This window comes from Homarus americanus, unplaced genomic scaffold, assembly GCF_018991925.1.
Source record: "Homarus americanus isolate GMGI-L3 unplaced genomic scaffold, GMGI_Hamer_2.0 scaffold57424, whole genome shotgun sequence".
NCBI classification, from domain to species: Eukaryota; Metazoa; Arthropoda; class Malacostraca; order Decapoda; family Nephropidae; genus Homarus; species Homarus americanus.
This window is the reverse complement of record NW_024734788.1, coordinates 104,758-128,454: the sequence shown is the minus strand read 5'-3', so window position 1 is coordinate 128,454 and position 23,697 is coordinate 104,758. Positions and strand designations below refer to the sequence as shown.

Genomic DNA, 23,697 nt, shown 5'->3' with positions numbered 1-23,697 from the left:
GTTGTGTTTCTCCTCTAGCTGCTGTTTGTGTTTGTTTCTCCTCCCCAGCTGCTGTTTGTGGTTGGTTTCTCCTCCCCACTGCTGTTTGTGGTTGTTCTCCCTCCCCAGCTGCTGTTTGTGGTTGGTTTCTCCTCCCCAGCTGCTGTTTGTGGTTTTGTTCTCCCTCCCAGCTGCTGTTTGTGGTTGGTTTCCCCTCCCCAGCTGCTGTTTGTGGTTTGTTCTCCCTCCCAGCTGCTGCTGTTTGTGGTTGGCTTCTCCCTCCAGCTGCTGTTTGTGGTTTGCTTCTCCTCCCAGCTGCTGTTTGTGGTTGGTTCCTTCCTCCCCAGCTGCTGTTTGTGATTGGTTTCTCCTCCCAGATCTTCAAAAACCTGAACCAAGACCTATCCAGGAGCAGATTGTGGGTCAGATCACGTCCCAGTAATGACCTTAGTGAGGCTTAAACTTCAAAAAATAAGAAGAATCACAATGGATAAAATCAAATGGGATTCAGGGAAGCTCAAAACAGAGTTGTTAGAGGGTGACTTTGATGAACAAGGAATAATGTGAGGGCATAGGGAAAACTTATAAGACATGGGAGGAACGAGGCTAACAGTGAGTGGATGAGTGCTAGTTGAGTGCAAATTAAAGTGATTTTGCTGAGGGAGTACAAGTTAAAATGAGCGCAACTCGAGTGCATATACATTAATAGTACTTGTGGGTACATATATCAACACAAGTGTCGTATTATCATCTGAGGAGCACTCGAATAAGCTATCGTTAAACAGGAGCTGGCAAGAAATTTTGATAAAAGATGATGTCCACTCACGGTATCAAGTGGCTCCTCTTAACTGAGTCTTTTACGCATTATTTCTGAGCTCTGTGCCCTACCCTTTGAGAGACAGGATGTGTGTGTGTGTGTGTGTGTGAGATTTGTTGAATGTGTATGCATGAGCGTATTTGTATCATATGTATGTTCTCTGTATGTGTCGTGTGTCTGATGTGTGTAGTTATCTTTGTGTGTCATGTGTATGTCGTATAAGTGTGTCGTGTTTATGTTGTATGTATATCGTGTGTGCGCGTTATGTTAATGTTTTGTGTACGTGATGTGTGTTTATTGTGTGCATGATGTATATGTGTTGAGAGCACACTGTTTTACCCAGATTTATTTCAGTTTAAACAGCACCTCTCATCTCCTTTCATAATTATGAAATCTGGCTTGTCACCAGACTTGAAAAATAACCGATTCATTTTTACCACTCTTGTGCCATTATGATTCAACACGCACTATATGATGCTTACAAGATTGTTTTTGTTTTTTATTCCATGATAATAGTATTGTAATATTAGACGACGTGCCAAGGGACAAGCGACCGTAAACGAATGTCGACACAGAGGATATCCGTTTCCTATTGTCAGAAGGTTATGACGTCATAGAATTATCATCCGTTGTAAGTGCTTTGAAAACATTCACCCGGACTTATATTCTTGATAATAAATTACACAACTATGCCTTCTCTTTTATATTTTTGTTTTGTCTATTGATCGAATATATAGTTGACAGGAATTTGGTGTACGGAGGCAGGATCGGTAGTTAGTACACTCTGCTAGCCAGGGGCATTGAAAAAGTCTGTCACTTGTTGAGCTAACGTTAGTGCCTGATATTAGGTTAATATCGTGAGGTTTATGGAAGAGTGAACCAAAGTGTAAAGATGTTAAAAGTGAGTTGATGATGCGGGTAACTAAAAGGAAGGGAGAGAGAGAATAAAATGACGGCAGGGCTCACTGTGCCGTCACAACTCCCTCTGGCAGATTGTCTCAAGAGTTTACTTTTACTTTTATTTTTATTATCTGCACCAGTTTATTTCTAATACCCTCTTCTGTGAACACAATGTGGTCTGTCCTCAAACGCAGGAAGGTTAATCGCATCCTCTCTTGTGAACATCGATGAATAGAAGTTTTTCAATGCCTCAGCTTTATCCTGGTCAGAATCTGCGTAATTACCATCTTCAAGCCTCAGGTCTGATACTCCTACTCGCGTTTTTAATTTCTACTTTGCATAGCGGTAAAATGCCTTTGGGTTTGACTTGACCTCGCTTGCAACCAGCCTCTGGAACTCCTTTTCAGCCCTTCTACACTCTACTTTGCTTGGTTTCTGGTTCTTGCATACATCCTCCTGTCCTGCTCATCGTTTGACCCAACCCACGTCTTGAATTTCTGGGTTTTCTTCTTAACTTTGTCGACCGCCGCATGGTTCATGTGTAGGGATCCCCGTAGCTATGTATAAGATGCTGTCTCATCTTGCCATTGTCATATCGGGCTATAGGGTTATCAACCTGTGTCAGGAACTCGTGCCGTTGGTTTCAGCGAGGAACGAATGGCTGCCGATCACACGGTAGATGGTAAAGCTGCAGGTGATCATCATATAGAAACATTGCTCAGCGGGTTTTCAGTTGTTTCCGAGCAGATTCCAACCAATTTTTTGATGCCATACTATCTGCTACTTCTATCCTTGTTCTTAATGTTAAGAACCAAAGTTTCCGATTTTCATCAAAAGGAACTTGCGCACTTGTTCCCTGCGCCAACAATATTGTATCTAACCTTTCTATCGGGTATTGTTCATGCAACAGCTCTTGGTTCTTTGTAATAATATGGTTGTCATTATCAGGTATCCACATGCCGATGACTATTTCTGTTTTTGTCTAGGTTTTACTTCCAACTGGTTGATCATTCTCTCACTCACGCTTATGTCATTCCTGTCAACAAATGACTTCAAGTTGCATAGATTTTTGCTTCTTTAGCAGCATTCTCACAATCTACTCCATGGGAGCAGATGTTTATCAATCATCCTGTCAGAACGTTAGAAGTTTTTCAGAATCATATCTCCAACCTACTATTTGTAAAAAGTGCTTGGTCTTTTTTAGTAGTTCCTTTGTTGCTTAGCTTGTGCCTCTCAGTATTTACACTATAAGTTACTTTGCATTGTTTACGAATGTCGCACATGCCCTGTGCCACTTTTGTTTCATATTCCTCATCAGATTCACGTGGTGCTAACAGCTTTTGTATTGCATACTTTGCAGTTACGGTGGGGGTTGGGCTCACGGTTGTGGGGGAAATATGGAGAATAACCAGTGGCTCTATGAACTGCTGTTCCATGAGCAAATAACACCCCATTGAGACAGGAGAGCCAGTTGTTATCTTTTTCGTCTAGAATTTGTCTGAGTTTTTCTTTTACGGTATTTTGGCGTTCCACAAGACCACTTACTTAAAGAGAGCATGCGCTGGTTACCTTCTCTTTGACTTCCAATAAGTTCGTGTAAGAATTAATACCTGGTGGACGAACTCCTGACCTGTGATCATTTCTCTGTATTATTATAAGCTAAAAAAACACACAGTTAAGCATTAAAAGCAACGTTTCTTTCAACGGTTTGGCTTGTGTCCTTTTTTAATTGTAATCAGTAGTCACAACTATATACTTGAACCTCCATTCTCTGAGTTTTCATGTCTATTCCGATTTGCTTCATGACAGTATTTGGAACAGGTACTGAATTCAGTTCAGTGCTTCATTCAACATCATTGGGTTGAGTTTTTGAAAGGCTTTCACATAGTCACATCAGCTTCAACAGATAGCCAGTAAAACTGCTTGTAAGTATGATTGTAGCAGCAATTCCAAGGGTCTGTACTTTGTGTACTTTGTGCGGGTTCTTCGTGAACTTCTTCGGTGACACAGTTGACTTCTTGGCGTCACAATACTCGTACCTACAGTATATAAAGCCACCAAAAACCAAATTTAAAAAATAATCAACTTTTGATAAACCCATCACAGAAGAAATCTTAAAAAAATATTATTACCCCAACAAAGCATCAAAATTTTTACCACAAAATTGAAGCTGTTGTAAATAGAATATATTATTATCGCCATTGGGTTATCAATGCGCTGTTATTTATTGCAGCACAATTTGCCCTGGTGTATACAGTGTAGAAAGTTCTACATCTAAGACAATTTTTGCCTTTTACCATTTGTCTTTCAAAACACCAGGATAAATATGCTGGTTTAAAGAAGTAAAATTATCTTTGATAACAATTTTGCCTCTGTACAGTGCATCCATGGATCTGTTAAGAGAGAGTCTTATTAAACAACGCTGTGGAGTCACTAACAAAATCTTGAAATATAGGCAACAGTCTTGTCATTCAGGATCTAACCTGTAACCTGTCGAATCACCTCACATGGGTGTTAACTGTAAGCAAATCATTGTTTAGTGTAAGAAACCCCAACGAATTTGAAAAAAAAATCTTAATCTACAATACCCGCGTTGACTTACCAGAAAGATAGATTTTAATGCAAATAAATCTTTACAACTCCCTCGAAACCCTTAACTTGACAAAAATATGAGTTTACCCTACACGTGTGAATTACAATATATAAAATCTGTCACGAACGATCTTAATTTAGTAATTGCTCTTAAATATCATTTTTTAGCTCGAAAAGATAATTTTTTAGAAAAAAAGGGAGTTTATACTAACATAGAATATATTATCAAAATTGTAACTTAATTTGCCGTAAGTGTAGAAATTGGTATCTTAGAAATTTTGAACCTCGTAAGAAAATTATAAATAAATATGCTTTTAGGATTCCTAACACCAAATGTCATTCATTTGCCATGCAAGTCAAAATGACCATACTAAGAACTGCGAATCCAGTAATTTGTTGTGCACATGGAACAATTATGTAAAATTAATAATAATAGAATTTGTGTGGATTTAATAAAAAAAAATATTAGATGAACAGCCATTTGAACTCTACAAAAGGCTGCCTCTCCCATTAAAAAGGAAGTCAATGTTATTTAATTGTTGACAAAAACGAAATACTGTATAGCCTACTAGAGTTTGGCCCCACCCTCTACCACCATCACTGGGTGGCCCCACCCTCTACCACCATCACTGGGTGGCCCTACTCTCTACCACCATCACTGGGTGGCCCCACCCTCTACCACCATCACTGGGTGGCCCCACCCTCTACCACCATCACTGGGTGGCCCCACCCTCTACCACCATCACTGGGTGGCCCTACTCTCTACCACCATCACTGGGTGGCCCCCCCACCCTCTACCACCATCACTGGGTGGCCCCACCCTCTACCACCATCACTGGGTGGCCCCACCCTCTACCACCATCACTGGGTGGCCCCACCCTCTACCACCATCACTGGGTGGCCCTACTCTCTACCACCATCACTGGGTGGCCCCACCCTCTACCCCCATCACTGGGCGGCCCCATGCACCCTCTACCATTAAGAGGCCCTGCTGGACGCTCCAAGATCGCCGTAACATACATATTGCCTCTCCTGTTCATCCTATTAATGTGCACCGATGTCTGTTGTATCCATCTTTGGTGTATATACAGTGTGTGTAGGGGGGGGGGGGTGTTCAACCTATGTATTTTGTATACTCAGAACTCTTTCGAACTTTCTGTTTGTTTTCTTCATCTGGTAATGATATGCTGGCATTTTCTTATATAGGCGTATTAAATATTTCCTTGGTCCACTGTTGATCTACTCCTACTGTGTTCACAACCACATGTGTACTATCGCAATAGTAGCGTGCGAGGGCCGAGAGGTGGGTGAGTGGGGGGGGGGTGAACGGGAATGGGTGAAGTGACTGAGGCAAAAACTGTTCGCCATAGATAAAATTAGGACCGCGCCTGAAACCTCCGACAGGAAGCTGCTAAGTGTAAATCGAATTATTTTAATATGGGATATCCTGTGTGGAAGTTGGGCGTCTATATGTTTATTCATGTAAAATTATAGTCTAGAGTAATTATCCACTCACTGATCAATACAGTTAATATAAAAGGAAAAAAATAAAGATTAAAACGAAAACCATAAAGATTAATAAAGGTTTCCCAAAGCATATTGGCTGACACAGTTGAGAAACGTTAACTTCGCTATGCAAGATATGGTTGAAAGGCTCTAGAGGCACTTGAAAAGGCATTGCAAGCGAGGCAGCCACGGGGTTATCTGGGCGTGTAGAGATAGAATGTGAAGTGAAGAGCATATGAGAGAATGAAATTATAGGAAAAATTTTGAGGAATTATAGAGAACACAAAAGGGGACTTTGAATCTCTTGTATCATATTATAGAAAAAACTGAAACACACAGAATGAGAAAAAAAATTACCAAAGTAAAAAGAATAACCAAAAACTAAAGGAAGATTCAGGAAAGTTGACAGAGTGAATAAATTTGAAATAACGAATCCTTAAAAAAATGGCATTCAAGTGTATGAAGGATATTTATATGATAGATAGAGGCAAAACAGAAATTTACATGATAGCATACTGGCGAATGATAACGAGAGACAGAATATTGAGGCAGCCTTCATACAACTGATAATGGTGATATCAGATTCGTTAATATCGTTACTCCATCCTGGAATAAACACAAAAGAGCTGAAACCGACTATAAACAGAATAAAGGACAGTGGGACGGAAAAACACTATACATTACTGTACAAGAGAAATGGACAGAGTAGTAAGTTACGAGATAAGATACCATTAATCAACAGTTGAATGCAGTGTACAGTAAATTGCTTCTGGGCACAGTGAAGTAAGCCACATAACTATACACGGTAAAGCAAAAGGAGAAAAATCTTAGTAAAGTGTTCCGATAACAACTCTCTGCTCGGTGATGAGTTATCTCGGAGTCAGGTGTAAAGCCGGCCTGCTGTTGTTCTCAGGGTGGACGGTTTTAACACTGTCTGGTCAGAAGATGGTTCCCAGGGTTATTTCTTTACGCCATTTGTTTCTGTCTACCAGCAGTAATTGGAGAGCTTTATTTGAATCGATTTACAGATCGTGTTCTGGGGTAATGGTCAGCCAGTGTAGTTGGTGAGTTATCCGGTCTTCTTGGATTATTCCTTGACACTGGGTCACACAGGTCATTAACATAGGCCATATGGTGTAGTTGTGTTGGCGAAGCTTCTACTGTGTTCAACACCCTTAAAAAAAATCACGCCTCAGTTGCCCTAGGCCGACTGAAGATAGGGCCGGCCATCCTGGAACACAACGCCCCCCCCCTTAATGTTCCATGGGGGGGGAACCATTATATAATATTCATTCACAGGAACATGCGAAATTTATAAAATAAGGCGCTGTGGTTTATGTTTTAAGTGTCCATCACTTCGCTTCTTTTGATATACGGACTTTGGAGTGTAGTTCGTATCAGTGGTAAGAATTATCATTAAAGTGTATTTGTATTTATTTTATCCCCATTTTCGTATTTGTGAAGAAACTCATACAAGCAATATTAACAAAATATATGTCAAACTCTATTCAAATGTATATGTTCTTGTAATTATATTAATTTCATGCTTATAATTATATTTCGTAAATATATTAAACATAAAATGAATATAATTTACCAAGGAGAGGAACAAATTATATGTAATTCAAATTTTCCGCTTCTCGACTGACGAGCCGCAGTACGGTCTTGTTGCGCCTCTAGTCCGCTTAGGTAAGTAGTTTCAGTAAAATCGAATTTTCATTATATATATTTTTAGGTGAAAATATTTTATATTAGGAATATTTATTGAATGGTGTAAAATTTATTAATTATATCAAATGACAGTCTGCACGGAAGTGATAAGGAGCCAGTGGTGCCATTCTCACTGATGATCCTAGTTTGATATCTTTATTTATGTACAAATGGAATATATTTTCCCGGTTTATCTCATCTTTTCTTTTTTGCTATGAAATATTTGATACCAAAACTATGAATCGTACAAGTTCATGTAAAACCATTTTTACGAAAACTATTTGGGTTATCTTGTGTCTTGCCAGAATTATTTGATTAAATTGTCACAATGAAAGAAAATACCCGAGAAAACTTATAATTTCCAGTGATGAATGTGTATTTATAGGTCAAATATCCCCCAAGCCACTTGAAGAGAAAATATAGTGTCTGACCACCCACGCTGAGGGCTGGGAGGGAGATGTGGCAACGGTGTGTTGGTAGCAAGTGTAATGGAAGGGAGCGAGACATCCACCCTGTGTTTATTTTAGAAGAATTTGGTCTATGCACAGTTTTTTTTACGAAAGAGAAGAATTCAACATACTACATAGGTTATAGACAGGCAGGTATGATGTCTGTATGTTGTATCACCGAGTGTTTGGTGCCAAGTTAATGGTTAAAATGGTGAATATCCTGGGTGGGTGCAGTGTGATTCAGACCTCTTCTTGAGCTCTTATCGCAGGTTTAACAGAAATGAAATGGGACACCTCTTTCACTCAATGTGACTTAAAAACTGGTGAGAGGAAGTGTTTGGTGGAGAGGGTTCACAGTGGCGACTTGTAAGGGGCGAGGTGTTGCTCTGTTTTGGTTTGAAAATTTTAGTGACCAGGGCTATTATACTACAGAATGGTCCTCTGAATGTTATTTTCTTATATTTTTACCCAGTTTTACTGTACCACTTTTGCTGTAGAGGGAGCAGACAGGCGGTGGTGAGTAGACTTATATCCATGTGTGTCATTCGCTAGGCAATTTTGGGTGGACTTGGTGATTGTAGGTACATTAAATTACCATTATGCAGTTTATTGTCCCAGGGTCAGAGTTTTGCACTGTGGTGTTGGTAAATGTAAAGTATATTTGGGCAAATATTCGTCCATTGGTTGTCCTCAGGTTTTGGTACGAGAATAGGTTTATTTGGTGTTTTTTGGTGTATATTACTCAAATCTGACCTTCATTTCTTGTGCAAATTAGCGTTTTTTGCAAAAAATTAACAGTTAAATTTTTAACAAACCGCTTATTTGCACAAGAATGGAGGTCAAATATGAGTAAAGCACCAAAACACACACACACAAAACTATTCTCATTCCAAAGGAACCAACCCACCTAACCTAACATACAAGGAGAAGACAAGTGACTCCTAAGTGAGGAGTATAACCTCAGGCAAACATGGTGGGAACCTGCGGACAGTCAATGGACGAATATTAACCTTATTTTGATACAAATGTCTTTCATATATGGTTTACCTAGTGGATATTTTGCAGTGAGCAGTTAAGTTCTAACTAACGCTATTTTACTGTAGGCGCTCTCTGATTGGCTAATCGTCCATTACCAGTGAACAACGCGAAAACTATAATTGACCGTGACCGGCGGCATTTGGCATCTATTTCACCATGAGGCGATCGTTGTGTTGCTGTAAACATACCTGAACATATTATGTTGAGCATGAAAACTTATCATTATAAAAGAGGCGACATTTACTAGAACCTAATAGAACCTGATCTAACCAACCAAAGATGCCTACCTAACTTCCCGGGGGGGGGGACTCCCCGTCGTATTAAACAGAAAGTACTTCGCCATTCAAAGCGCATTCACGGTAAAATAGTGTTAGTAGGAACTTAGCTGGTCGTGGCAAAATATCCACTTTTCTGAAAGTGTGTTTGTATACTGTACATATGTATGGTTGTTTACAAATTTTGTTTATATGTAATTTTGAATCACCTGAAGAATCATTGCCCCATCTCTTTTCACCTGAAGATTAACTACCTTAATGCTAACTTAACCTAACCTAAACCTATTCTATTCTAACCTAAATCTAACCTAACATATCCTAACCTAACCTCATCCTCCCAAAATAGTTTTAGGGTGGTTTAATCTTTAGGTGAAATAAGCTGGGGTGATGATTCTTCAGGTGATCCGTAATTTTGTATTGAAATAAGACTGTCCAGTGCCGATTATTGACTTCAGAGTTATTTATAATCAGGTAGCAGAATAACACTTGAACTTACAAGCCAAATAGATTCATGGTAAGTATGCAAGTAAATAAGAGCTCTGAATATGTTTACAAAATGGCAATGTTTGTGACTATAGCATTATATAATTTATAAAAGATAGCATGAACCAATGGAGGAGATGGTTAACACCAGAAGGCATTGGGTAAATACAGGTACAGTATTCGTTTAATGGCTGATAGGTTAGGTTTCAACAGTCATTTGGAACTAGAAATTGTTATGAAATTTTATTTGTGTGTGTGTGTGTGTGTGTGTTTGTATTTAGGTGTGTTTTACTCAAATTTGACCATCATTTCTTGTGCAAATGGGTGAATTTTGTCAAAAAAAAAGTTTTACAAAATCCACTCAGTTGTCCAAAAAATGAAGGTCAGGTTTAAGTAAAACACACCTAAATACACATACACGCCCCCCCAAAAAAAACCTGTTCTCATAACAAACAGGAGCTACAGCCATTAAACAAATATTTACCCAATGCCTTATGGTGTTAGCCATCTCATCCAGGATTACAATTTTGTTTATTTTCCTCAGATGTTATCATTATAGTAAGTATTTTAAAGAGGCAAAGTTTACTAGAACCTAATAGAACCTGACATAACCAACCAAAGAAATCTACCGAACCTCACCTAACTTCCTAGCTACTGCCTGAACCCTCTGCCATATTAAACAGATCGTACTTATTTTGATATCCACGACCAATGAAAACAACTTTGTTGAAGTGTCACGGTGTAATTTTGAGTTTTTTTGTGGACGTGAGAATACTGTACGCTCAGACTGAGCTTGTTGGTTGTAAACAACCTGAACAGACGACAACATTTGGTGACTCAAGATTTTTTGGACGAGTGTTTATGGTACATAATTAATTTCTTCACGTACAAAGCACATACAGACATAATTTTAGTGTCATATGGTCAGTTTTTTTTACTGTGTTTTACCCCACAATTTCCCTCATCCTCCATGCCCTGCCCACTGCAGGTGATATTATGATCATAGATAGAGAAAAACTTTTAAAAATTATGTTTATAATTAAAACAAAAAGTTGTCACCTCTTTTAAAATACTTACTATAATAAGAACATCTGTGGGAAAAATTAACAAAATCTAACAACTCCTGGTGTTTGCCATCTCCTCCAATATTACCCTGTCTTTTATAAATTATTTAGTGCCAGAGCCTTTTTGTATTTGTTTGTGAGTTAAAGGTGGAGACCACTAGCACCAGAAGAACTTTATGGAATTGCACCAAATTTTCAGATGTTGTTTGGATAATATTGAACAATAAATTTGAGGCATCAACATTCAATCATAAATTACTACCTGTTACTGGGCTGGGCATGAAAGAAGAGGGAAATAACAGGGTAAAAACACTGCGAACATTGATCATATGGCAGTAATTTCACATCTCTACGTCATTTGTAGGCAAAGAAATCAAATATTTACCGTAATTATGGTGCCGTCGCCACGATCATGTTTTGGGTCATGTCCTCTGCCATGGAGCATCCGCGATCATTGTTACATGTCAAGAAACCAACGGTAATCTCATCGGGCATTTTTATTAAGAAGTTAAGTGAGGTTAGGCCAGGTTCTAATAGGTTCTCTGAATTTTTGCCTTCATTTTTGTGTTCAGTATCGTGCAAATAGAGTCTCCGGAAATTTTGGTTCAATTCCATATGTTATTTCTGGTGCTAGTGGTATCTTCTACCTATACCATTGTTAATTGTGGCCAAACAATTGGTATTAACCAGTTACGTTTTATTTCTGCTTTATTCTACTGTACTCCATACCGTCACAAGTACAGTAATGTATTTCTTTCTTGGGACATTTTAAGTGCAGCACACCTGCCATATTTTACTGGATTTACTGTTATTATTAGTGCTTACTGATAGAATAGTGTTAAGAGTGATTAATTGTGGCATTGTAGTTAGGTTGGCTCGTCATTGTAACCACCAGGCTACTGGACCAAGCTGTGAGGTGTTATGGTTTTTTCAACTCTTATATTTGGGTAGATATACGTAACTTTCTTCATTTATTTTTATTCGGTTAATTGCACACACCATCCTAAATACATATTGTGAAAAAAAAACAGAAAGAGAAATAATTGTCTTAAGGGCAAACATGTAATGGGAGGAGAGTGCAGGGTGTTGCTAGGGAATTGGCATCCCAGCTAATCTTTGTTGCTTTGGGGAAGCATACATTTTGTTGTCTTGTTTCTGATTATTTGTGAGAGGATTTTACACACACACATATACAGCTTCTCCCCGACTTACAACCTACTCGACTTACGACCACCCGCACTTACGACCTGCCTCAGTCGTACCAAAAAATTTTAAATTACCTATTTTTGAGTCCCAACATCAGTGCACAGACAAAATTTTCATTTGTAATTCACTTTAAAATGGCTGGCAAGCTTAAAAGTGAGAATTTTGTGGTGCTGAGAAGAAAAAGAGACACCTTTTTAGATTTTCTATGTATTTTTTAAGCATTTTCGACTTACGACCTGGATTTGGGTCCTTAACCCCGTCTTAAGTCGGGGAGGAGCTGTATACAGTACAAAAAAAATACATTATTGTCCAAAGGGCAAACACATAAAGTGAATGAACATTTCTTTGCACACGAGTGAAAATGTAACACCCCCCCACCTCCGGTCAGCAAATGATATGCGCGGATTTGGCAATTCACAGCCATTTTGAGACCCAAACCCCCGCGAATTTGAAGGGCATGCTGTATTTACCAATGACACTTTCCAAAATAGAAGATCTCCCACCAATCACATTTCAGGATGCAATCTTTTTGCCAAATTCTAAAATAGAGATGCTAGGTCTCACCATTTCCTCTAATATGTTATGGAAGCCACACATCCACAACATTGCTAAAGCTGCCTCCCAAAAGCTGGGAATGCGGTACAGATACCATAGCTACTTCACTCCTGAGCAGTTGCTTCAGGTTTATAAGGTATTCATTCGTCCTAACTTGGAGTACTGCTCTCATATCTGAGGTGGCTCTTCTTCTGCCCAACTGTTAGATAGGGTGGAATCAAAGGTATTTCGTCTTATTAACTCGCCTCCTTTAGTCGATAATCTCTCTTCCCTTTCTCTTCGCCGCATTGGTACCTCACTCTCTTTTACAGATACTTGAACAGGCAATGTTCATTAGATTTTGGAATCCTGTTTTTTCTTTTTTTCTTTTTTACGGGGATTAGCCCACCCGGGCACAGGTCACTGACCCACATTGGGACCTGGGGGGCGAAAATGTAATAATAATAATAATAATAATAATAATAATAATAAATAATAGTCATAATAATTCATAATAAATAAAATTTATGATAAAACAAACAAAAATAAAATAATAAAATAATGATAATAATACAGTAACTGTAATAATAATATTAATAATAAAGAACTATAAATACAAAAATGAAAAAAAAGATCAAAAGTGAGAAATGATATATGTATGTTGTGTTGTCAATGATAAGAGAAACAATTGAGTCCCTGCAATTGCGTGTAAATGAAGCAGAAAGTCAGATCAGCAACCTGGGACTTGGTCACAATTTTTGTGATGCCATATGGCAGCAGGGTCTGCCATTAAACAACACATTATGCTTCCAATATCTTCCCAGGCGGTAGTACCTCCCTGTTTGGTAGCTGCCTACTACCTACTACAAGGCAGTGGGCTTGTAACACTCGTCTTGCCCGTGGTGCCAACCGTTTCTGTGTGAATGTTGGTCACACGGGAATAACCCGTCATAGTACATCCTTTCCTTACCCAGCCATATTGTCAAAGGCTCTGTCTTCTATGTTTCCATACTCTTACAATCTGTCTCACTAGAAAAGGCTGGATATCCAGAACCTTCGTGGTGTACATTCACATAGTCTTTTTCTCTTCTATTTTTATTTGTTTTCTTTCTCTTATTTTTTCACTCCTCCAGGCCCTGTTGTGGGTTGATGACTTGTGCCGGGGTGGGCTATTCCCCGAGAATTTTTTTTTCTTTTTTAGAGCAATTTTTTTTTATTTATTTATTTTTCCACCGGAGACGTGTACATTGGTACTTTAATTGTATATTGGTGCCCTCTGTCAGTTTGAGGTTTAAGCATGGGTTGAAATCCATAGCTAGCCTGCTAGACTTTTGGCATACAACTGACCCAGTTATGAAATAGATTTTCCTGAATCAATCCTTGATTTTTTCCGCTTTATGCTGTCAGCTGGGAATGTAGTGTACTGTATAGTATAATTGGGTTTCATCAGTTGTACAGTACCTCTGGTTTAATGTTGTTTTTTATGCATAATTCACACTTTCAGGCATCTCAATTAACTTGGTGACAAAGTGATACCATTAATTAACAGGATGCTTTAATTATGAACTCATTATTTTCTGGAAGGAAATATACAGTGCTGTACCTTTAAATTTTCTCCCTGAATATTTATGAAGCTAATTACAGTAAAGCTATATAATTCATCCACAAGAATAAAACACTTCAAAAGAATTTCCAAAATTTAGATTTACTGAAAATTAAAAAAGATTTTGATTTGAAGTTTTTAAAATTATTAATTAAATATTGTAGTGAACATTTTTTCATTGAATGTTTTATCTTCAGAATTTTCAACATGGAAGCGGTAGCAAAACATGACTTTAATGCCACAGCTGAAGATGAGCTCAGTTTTAGGAAAGGGCAAATCTTAAAGGTAAGTTCATGCAATTATTCATTTCCAAAATACAAATTGTTGAAATGGTTTGCTTTCGTGAAAATGAAGAGTGGAATTTAGATAAGTATTTAATGTACAGTACTGTATTTAGATGATTACAGTACTGTACAGTATATAAATACACTACTGTAAAATCTAAAATATTCAAGATTCAAGAGTCCTTGGTTTCAGATTTAAAGCCTTTTTTTTTTTTAATTAAACATGATTTTGGAAGTTTAAGCACTCTAAACTCTGTGGGGTCACTCTACCCACGCATTCATTGTCTTGTGGCCTATTGCATTGTAGTGTTTGCTGTGACTGACTGTCCCCTCCATTTTTTTTTGTCTTTCTGAGACCAATTAATAGTGACATTTGCAATATTGTGTTGATCTTAATGTCATGCAAAAAGTTGACAAAAGAAAACAACTAGACAAAGGTGTTTCAGCATGCAAACTTGCAGAACAGCATGCTGCATGGTGTTAGAAACATAACAATATAGGTTATTAAGAGGCAGCATGACAAGATTTTTAATTTCTATACTGATGGTATAACAAATAAGGTTATGATCAAGCATAAGTTTTTGCATGGACTATGGTCAGCAGAGCTTGTTGCTGTGGTTTATAAGAGGTTTAAGCAAAAGAGAAGTAATGGGATGCCCATTTCTAGCCCCTTCTTTATTGTAAACTAGCCAGATATTTTCACCAGAATTTAAAAATGAATGCATAATACAATGTGTATTGGCGATGTAACAGCAATATGTACCAGTATACGTACAGTACAGTTTACTGTACAGGTACCTATAACCTCCTATCTTGTAATGAAATACTTATCATTGTTTTTATGCTTTATACTTGTAACTGCAATTTTTGTTGTATCTTTGCAGTATGTGTATTACATACAATTAACTTTAAAATCTACGTTTTATGTAAAATCACAATCTGGGTTCCATACCACTCAAAAGTGAGGAGGTCTTAGAAATCTGTACACAGCTTGACCCCCAAGGTGTTCAGAATTTTGTGATTTATATTTAGGTATAGTAAGAACAACACTGCTGTACTGTATGCTATTAAAGTTAAGAAGATATTGACAAACTGAATAACAGAGCAGTGTTCATATAATCACAATAGTAGAGTTAAAGTTAGAAGCTTTAAAGAACTGAGAAAGGTGAGAATGCAGCTAGCTTTGTTTACAAAAGTAAAGTATAAAGGCATAGAGAGAATAAATTATAAATATTGTTGCTACAGTAGAACGTCGATATAACACAAGATACATTCCAAGAGAGGTCGCTTTTAACCGAATTTGCACTAAATCGAAGTGTTGTTTCAATGGAATAATTTAGTTTGGTACTTGAGAGAAACACAAAATACTAAAAAGACTGAGAGTCTACCCAGATGCACCTCAGCCCATCTCCTAGAATAAACAAAACATTGTATTTTGTAGTATTATGCTAAAACAAACACTCATAAATCAACACAGCTAAAATTACGGGGTGCGAAATGGTTTGTTTACTAGCAATCAGCTGATGTGAGAGGGTGGTCTTGCTGGTGCTTCGCACCACCCACCTCTCGTCTGATTCACCAAGCACTTTCACTTTCCTCTCAACTTAGTTTTTATTTACTTTATGCTACCAAAAATAGATTTTCACTGAACTTTAGTTAGACAATTCATCCTCTGAAGATGCAGAGCCCAACTCGACCAGCTCATCATCCACATCACTGTCCAAATTGTAGCCCCACACTTGAAGCACCATTTCCATGCTGCAGTGCTTCCAACACCTTGTTTTTCTGCTCCAGAGTAATTGCTTGCCTTGATTTTTTGGCCTTTGGGGTAGTTAATGATGTAGTAGCTGGCATCTTGGACATAGTGGCGATGGTTGATGCACGTGGTAGGAGATAGTGTCACACAGTGTGTCCGTTCACTAGAGCGTTAGTGTGAGAACAGAGGATGCGTGAGGATGTGAGAGGGTGGCAGGCAGTCATGTAGCGTGCCCAGAGACGCGTCTGGTGGGAAACATTAGGTGTAAAATTTAAAATAGGAGGCATCATACTGACTCACACAAAATAGGAAAGATTCGCTTTAAATTTAAACATTGTCCTTAATTGTGGGTGTCGCTTTAAATCAATAATCTTAAATTGAATCGCTTTAAATCAACATTCTACTGTACCTGTACTTTTTCCCCACGAGTTATTTGCTACCACATACAATATTCTTTTCAAGTAAGCAGCCGAGAAGAGTGTTAATGCAATTGACGAGGAACCATCAAGCCCTCAAAATCCTGAACATATGTGTGACAATGGATAACATCGGGCAACTGTCACCATGAATCTCCGGTTTAATTTGATCACTATTAATTTCAAAAGCTATGTGAGCACAATAATACAGGTAGTACTTAAAAAAATCGGAAAATCGGATTTTTAACTACCCTGCGATATAAATTTACCGTGCTCAAACTAGTTCGCTGACCTGCCAAGCAGTGGCGCGTTATAGCACATCAGCTGACTGTAGGTGTAAATAAACAACACTATCGTCACTGAGCACATGGTACAAGATTGTATTTACCTCACCAAAGCCCAATTATTATGTTACTAGTTTAATTTCAGTTACAGGGGGTCCCCGGGTTACGAACGGGTTTCATTCCTGAGGACATTTTTAAGTCGGATCTGTCCGTAAGTCGGAGCACATGCAATGTGCATACCATACTTACAGAACAATGTTTAAAACCCCACTATATCATAGCCTAAGTCCTTATATACATCCAGAATCACTTAATTTAAGACAAAAGAAGAAATAGAATGACAAAATACAGTAAATGGAAGTAAAATTAAGTCCTCGGGTAAATAAAATACTGTAAACTTCAAGTTTAACCCAGTTCGTATCGGCATTCGTTCATAAGTCGGGGACCCCCTACATATTATGTAATATCTTCGTTTGCCAGAATTGAAATTTTCTCAGAAAATTCTGAGAAGATTTTCCGAGTACATACAGGTACCCAGAAAATTCCAGGGATAGGGTAGTTTTTTCCTGGGTTGAGAAATGAAAATTAGGCACAATTTCCGGTACCCGGAAAATTCCGGGGACGGGGTATATTTTTCCTGGTATGAGCTGTGAGCCTGCATATGTGCAAAAGAATATACAGGTACTCCTCTACTTACGATCTACTTGACTTACGACCGCCGGAGTCATATGAAAAATTTTTCAAATTAAGTATTTTCGAGTCCCAACATAGTGATCGTGCTGTGTACTGACAAAATTTTTGTTTGTAATTCTTTTTAAAATGGCTGGCAAGCGTAACAGTGAGAGTTCTCGTGGTGCTGAGAAGAAAAAGAGACACCCATTTTCGATTTTCTATGTATTATTTTTGCATCTTCGACTTACGACCAATTCGACTTAGTTGTCGGTCCCTAACCCCGTCGTATTTCGAGGACTGACTGTATTATACTTCTGACAGTGTTTTTCTGTGCATATGTATGTGTATACAGTGTATTTTCGTACTGCAGCATACATGATATAGTTTAGATTAGGTTGTAATCAGATTGCTCCCAAGGTGTAAGCCTTTTTATGCTTGTGTTTCTGTGAGTGTATGTGTGTGCATAAGAGTACAGTATGTGTAAATGAGATTGTATCTGTGTAAGTTTGTCTGTCTGCATTATTATGTGTTTAAATGTAATAATGTTTGGTATACAGCATATAGGAATGTATATGTGTGTGAGAGTATCTGCTTTTGTATTATGGGTCTGTGCTGTACAGTAAATCTTTATGTTGGAGTATACATTATTTACTGTAGATTGTAACTAAAAATGGGAGATGTTGACCACTAAGCAACCAATTAGTGCATGGGATATGCTCCACCCCCTTTTATACATACACACACACCTCCACATGTCATTTTAGGCTTGGCTGTCAGAGGAGCAAATTTCTATTTTGAAAATGTTGCATATTGTCATTCATATTGCTCTATCAGCCCTCTTTTTTTTTAAATATTATACAGTACTTAGTATTGCATTACTTCTTTAATGTGTTTGAAAATGTATAGTATTAAAAGAAGTGCATTCAGTTGTTCAAGCAAGATGCAAATGACAAGCTGGTAGTTTACCACTGAGATGAGATGGGGTGAATGGGTTCCTTGTGTAACACCATTACCACTAGTGGCCCTCTCACTTTTACACCTCCATGTGTAGAGCAGGTGGTTTTGTGCCTCACCTGGGGTACGTGCACATTTCTCGATCTTTGGATCTTTAGTGCTTTGTACCTGAGTTTGTAGAGAATATATTATACGGTAGTTAATAATGAATGAGAAAGACTGGTACCCATTGCCATGACACTGTTAGGTGCTGTTTCTGGTGCAGAAACTGCATTGATGCTGAGATGCCTCTCAAAATAATGGGGGTTTACTGGATTAGGCTTGTTAATATAGTGTGGGATTGACCATTCGGAGCAGAAACTTGTCTTTCCAGTACAGGCCAGAGCTTTTTTCATAATATTTAGACTTTTCTTTAAATAGGGGGAGTTGTGACCATCGCTGGTATGTGCATTCTGCTGTTGAACTATAATAGGCGGGTTAATACTTAGTGTTCAGTGTGTTTGATCTCCAGTAGTCAACCAGAGCCTCAGTCATGAAATGGAATTTATTACTTTAGTCCTGTGTTTAGTTTCTGGAAGGTTTAGTGATCCTATTCTACTCATATTGTGCTTATAATGGTTATGTTTTAGGAGTTGGATATTTTGGGTAATGTCTATGATTACATTATCTGTAATTTAAGAAACTGATGTAACAATTAAGATAGTAATTGAAGAGGTATGTTAATGAATACTACTTTCCAGGTTTTGAATATGGAAGATGATATGAACTGGTATAGGGCAGAATTGGATGGCAGAGAAGGACTTATCCCCAGCAACTATATTGAAATGAAGAGTCATGAGTAAGTTTATATTCTCTCTTTCTCTCACATTTTGTATCTCCTCCCACTGCTTCTTGCATGAATTATACTGTAGATGAATGGTTTTCACGCCATCATGGATCCAACCACAATCACTCACCATGCAGCCTACTAAGATCTTTAATCAGTCCTAATTAATACTGAGATCTAGAAAAACCAAATCTTGATTATTTGGGGTATAATTTCTGGACAAGCTTGTGTTTATGCAATTTAATTATCCGTATCAAATGTTCATAAAGAAAAGGCAAGAGGCCACTAACATTCAACACAAATTTGATGTAAAGTACATCAAATACGAATGGCAAAACAAGCAAAAGCTAGCTATAGCTAACCTTAACAGATGAATTCATGAAAAGCCACAGCATTAGTAAAATCGGCACCTGCAAATTATTGTTTTGCTGGAAAGTAAGGTGGTGCATTCCAACCACTTTTGTCAGACTCCCTATTGCCCACAGAAATACTTACACACACACAATATAAGACATTACATTGGACAAAATTGTGTAAAATACCATCAGTAGTGTGTTAGCTGCCATTATGCCATCCTGTGAGAGTAAATGGTGAGGAATTTGAGGTGAAAGTAAAATCTATCATGGGTCTTTCATGTCCTATACTGTTTATCATGGTGCTGCTAGAGGCTCTGTTGTGATATTTTAGGATTGGTCTGTCCTGGAGGTTGTTTGTCGGTGACTTAGTGTTGATAGCAGATAGTACAGTATTGATATTTAAGGAATGGAATCTAAAGGCATAAGAATGAACCTGATTAGTGGCATGGGTGAAGGACCTGTGGTGGAAAGTGGATAATAGTCATGTGCTGTCTGTAAGAAGGTTATTAGGAGTAACTCTAATGCATAATTAGTGTGGTAGGTAGGCACACAGAAGGTTCAGCGGAGTAAATTAAATATTGCATGGTGTTTGCTGACTTAAGTGTGCTATATTAACATGGTTGGAAAAGCTTGACATTGGGATATATCTCTGGATTGTATCATTTAGTTTTACTAACTGGGTGACATGATCAGTGCTGAAAATGGTGCTGAAACCAACTCAGTTGCAGGAGTCAGAAGTGTCTGGAAGAAGTTTAGGGAGCTGTTGCCTTTATTGATGGTGAGTGAAACTTCTCTTTACTTGAAAGGAAACATGTATGAGAAATGTTATGTATGGCAGTGAAAAATAGGTAGTTAAAGAGGAAGACATATTTAGGCTTGAATGGGCTGAAATGAGAATGATGAGAAGGGTGTGTAATGTGATGGTGAGAAATAGCAAACCCTCTTCAGAGCTAATGGGGTGGCAGTATTGTAAGAGTACAGTATTTGTGAGGTTTTGCATAAAGGTAGGATAAGATGGTTCAGGCCTGTATAGAGAATGGAGGAGACCAATTGTGTCAAGATATATGTAGGTGCGAATGTGGAGTAGAGTAGAGCAAGGGAGTAAGCCAAGAATGACATGGAGGTTGTGAGAAATGACCTCAAAGATAAGAACCTGATGAGAAAAGCTGCAAGAGATCATGCAGCTTGTGGAGCTGCCACCAGATAATCACAGCTAAACCAAACAAGGGTGGAAAATGGCAGTGATGATACCTCATGTAGAGCTCATGGTGTTTTTCTGGAAAATGGAACATTATAAGTAGCAGCTCTATAAGATGTCAGTATAACTTGGTTCCAATTGAGAGAATGATATTTGATAATGGACATAAAAAATTAATTAAGTTACATACTCACCAGTGCATTCACTCTGGCCTTACATAAGATTATTGACTGCCTCTAGTTGCTCCAAACACAATCCTCCTAAATGGAGCACAACATCTTTCCTTTTTCCTTTCATATGAAGAGAAGGTTCTTTTGCAGTTATTGAAGGCAACAGCTGCTTGAACTCCCCAAATGCTTAGGAATCTGTATCTAATTATCTCTTTTTTTTTCTTATCAATTATACAGTAATATAGATCGATAAGTTTATTGCCTTTGTATATTTTTACATTATTATTATACTTTAGTTTGACTTTGTGTAAAATAATGATACAGAATCCAAAGTTTGTTGTAGTGAAACTTTATTTATTGAATAAACACGGTCTTTGTATACACCTTGAGTCTCCTTGAAACGCCTTAAGTTTTAGCCACATTTTGTTTTGTCTTTTCTTTTTCTTTTGTCTAGATTGTATATAAATGTTGTTTGAAGTAGCACAATTGTTAACATAAAAAAGGAGGTAGTATAGTTTATGAATGCTGGGAAAGGAAGTACAGGGAGTTGTAAGTTTGCTTGGCCCTTAATTTGACTGACCATGTAGGCCTTTACTTTACATTTGTGAATTTTATTTATATATTTATTTATTTTTACATGCACACAATATTACATACAGAATGTGCAAAACAAAAAATTTGATAAAAAACAAAGGGATAAACTTTCTTTGTGTGTTATAAGAGATCACACTAAGCAGGGAAAGGAGAGTGAGGGACCTCAGCTGTTGAGCTGCTCCTGTGTGTAATGAACCAATTGACAAATTTCATTGGCCCACAGCCAAATGACAATACAGGTTGGGTATCCCTTATCTGAAATGCTTAAGGGTCTCAGATTTTGGATACTTTGGGATTTGGGAGTACCTACCTGTATATCCTGTATACAGAACCTGTATAATACAGTACTGTAGCTCACCCAGCAGGGATGGGGCCCAAGTCTATGCACAAAATTCATTTATATTTCATTTACATCATATGGATACATATATTCTGCAGGTAGTTTTATGAAATATGATTTAATATTTTTGGGTATAATATATATGATCAGATGTACTGTACACTAAAGACCCAGAAAGATAAGCAGTCACTACCGTCTGTTTGGTATCACCATGATGCCTGACTCTTAGGCACTAAGCAGTCTGTGTCTTACCTTTATTCATTACACATACATACTTACCCGAGTAAAAGATATGATATATGTCATATTCAGTGTATTAATTATCTACCATAAACATAATGAAATAGAATTTCAGATTTCAGAGTATTTCGGACTTGGGAATTTTGGATAAGGGATACCCAACCTGTACAGTAGTTTTTTTTATATACTGTATTGGTATTATTTTTTATTTATTCCTTATATTAATTGGGATACACTACATTATTTTATCTTGTTCCTCATAAGAGTTGTTAACACTGCTCATCGCGTCATTTTTTGTGGTGGGGCCCATGAAACTCGTTGGTGTTATCTCTACAAATTATGTCTAGGATCATACCTATTATTTCTCAGAAGCTAGGGTTGAAATATAAGTTGATTTAACAATGAGTAAAAGGGAATACTGTATTGTTGGTTCCAACCCTTTGTTACTCTGTATTGTTGTGATCGGCCTGGGTTGGTGGGGCCATGTGGTCCCAGCTGCGTTGCTCCACAACAATAAATATGACCTGGAAAATACCAATATTTTTATTTTTATTTTTTCAAATTTTAATATGTTTTCCAAGATTTGCGTCGTTACTCAGGTGTCCAGTACCCGGGGTGTTTACTGTATACACATGCCTATGGTATATTGCTAGAACGGCACATGAATTATCCAAGAATACGATTGCTGAGCACATCAGCTTGTCACGATTGGTTCCCTGCTACATATCCCCCAGACTGCCTGGCTAGGAATTTCTGGCTAAGTAGCCACTTCCTTTTCATTACTAAGCAAATTATATTTGAAAAATAATATATAATAATCTTGTATATAATGGGCATAAATTCACTCTCTCCCTTTATTTTTATTTGGTGTCTGGGATGTTGCTCAGGTAACAGATAATGCATCATTGTCTCATTCATTTTAAAAAAGAACAAAACTTACCATGATAGAATATTACAGTCTGTATGATATACAGCATGCCCCTCAAATACTTCTTTGTTTTACATGGACAACAATCTTACATACAGAATGTGCAAAAAAATTAAAGTAATTAACATAAGGTCACAAACATAAAAGGAAATAAACTTTCTTCGTGTATTAAGAGTCCACGCTAAGCAGGGGGGGGGGGGGATCTGTGCTGTCTCCTGTATAATGAAACAATTGATAAATTTATTTTGTTGTCCAGCAGCCAAATGGCAATACAGTATATATTTTATTGGTATTGTTTTATTTTATTCCTCACATTTACTGGTGCAGTATATATTATTTTATCATATTCCTCATAGGAGTTGGTGACTAATGGGAATTAAGTTTCAGAGTTGGTAACACTGTTCATTGCATCAGTTGTTGTGGTAGTGGTCATGGCCAAGTTGTGTTGGTGTGAATCTGGTGTCTTGCTACAAATTATGTCTAGGATTATACCTAGTATTTCTCAAAAGCTAGGGTTGAAGTA

General features: G+C 37.7%; 1 protein-coding gene across 5 annotated transcripts in view; it reads left to right on the top strand.

The window, feature by feature from the left end:
- The first annotated feature begins 7,948 nt into the window (after window positions 1-7,948).
- LOC121870508 (growth factor receptor-bound protein 2) overlaps window positions 7,949-23,697 on the top strand; it is a 58,161-nt gene continuing 42,412 nt past the window's right edge. For 2 of the 5 annotated variants that reach the window (XM_042372346.1, XM_042372342.1), the window contains exons 1-3: window positions 7,949-8,106; window positions 14,354-14,441; window positions 19,263-19,360. In XM_042372346.1, the coding sequence (XP_042228280.1) occupies window positions 14,364-14,441; window positions 19,263-19,360 (176 nt within the window). In that variant the 5' untranslated portion in view covers window positions 7,949-8,106; window positions 14,354-14,363. Of the gene's footprint in view, window positions 8,107-8,253; window positions 8,277-8,445; window positions 8,470-14,353; window positions 14,442-19,262; window positions 19,361-23,697 lie in introns of those variants that run through there. The other 3 variants (XM_042372343.1, XM_042372344.1, XM_042372345.1) reach the window with 3 other exon arrangements.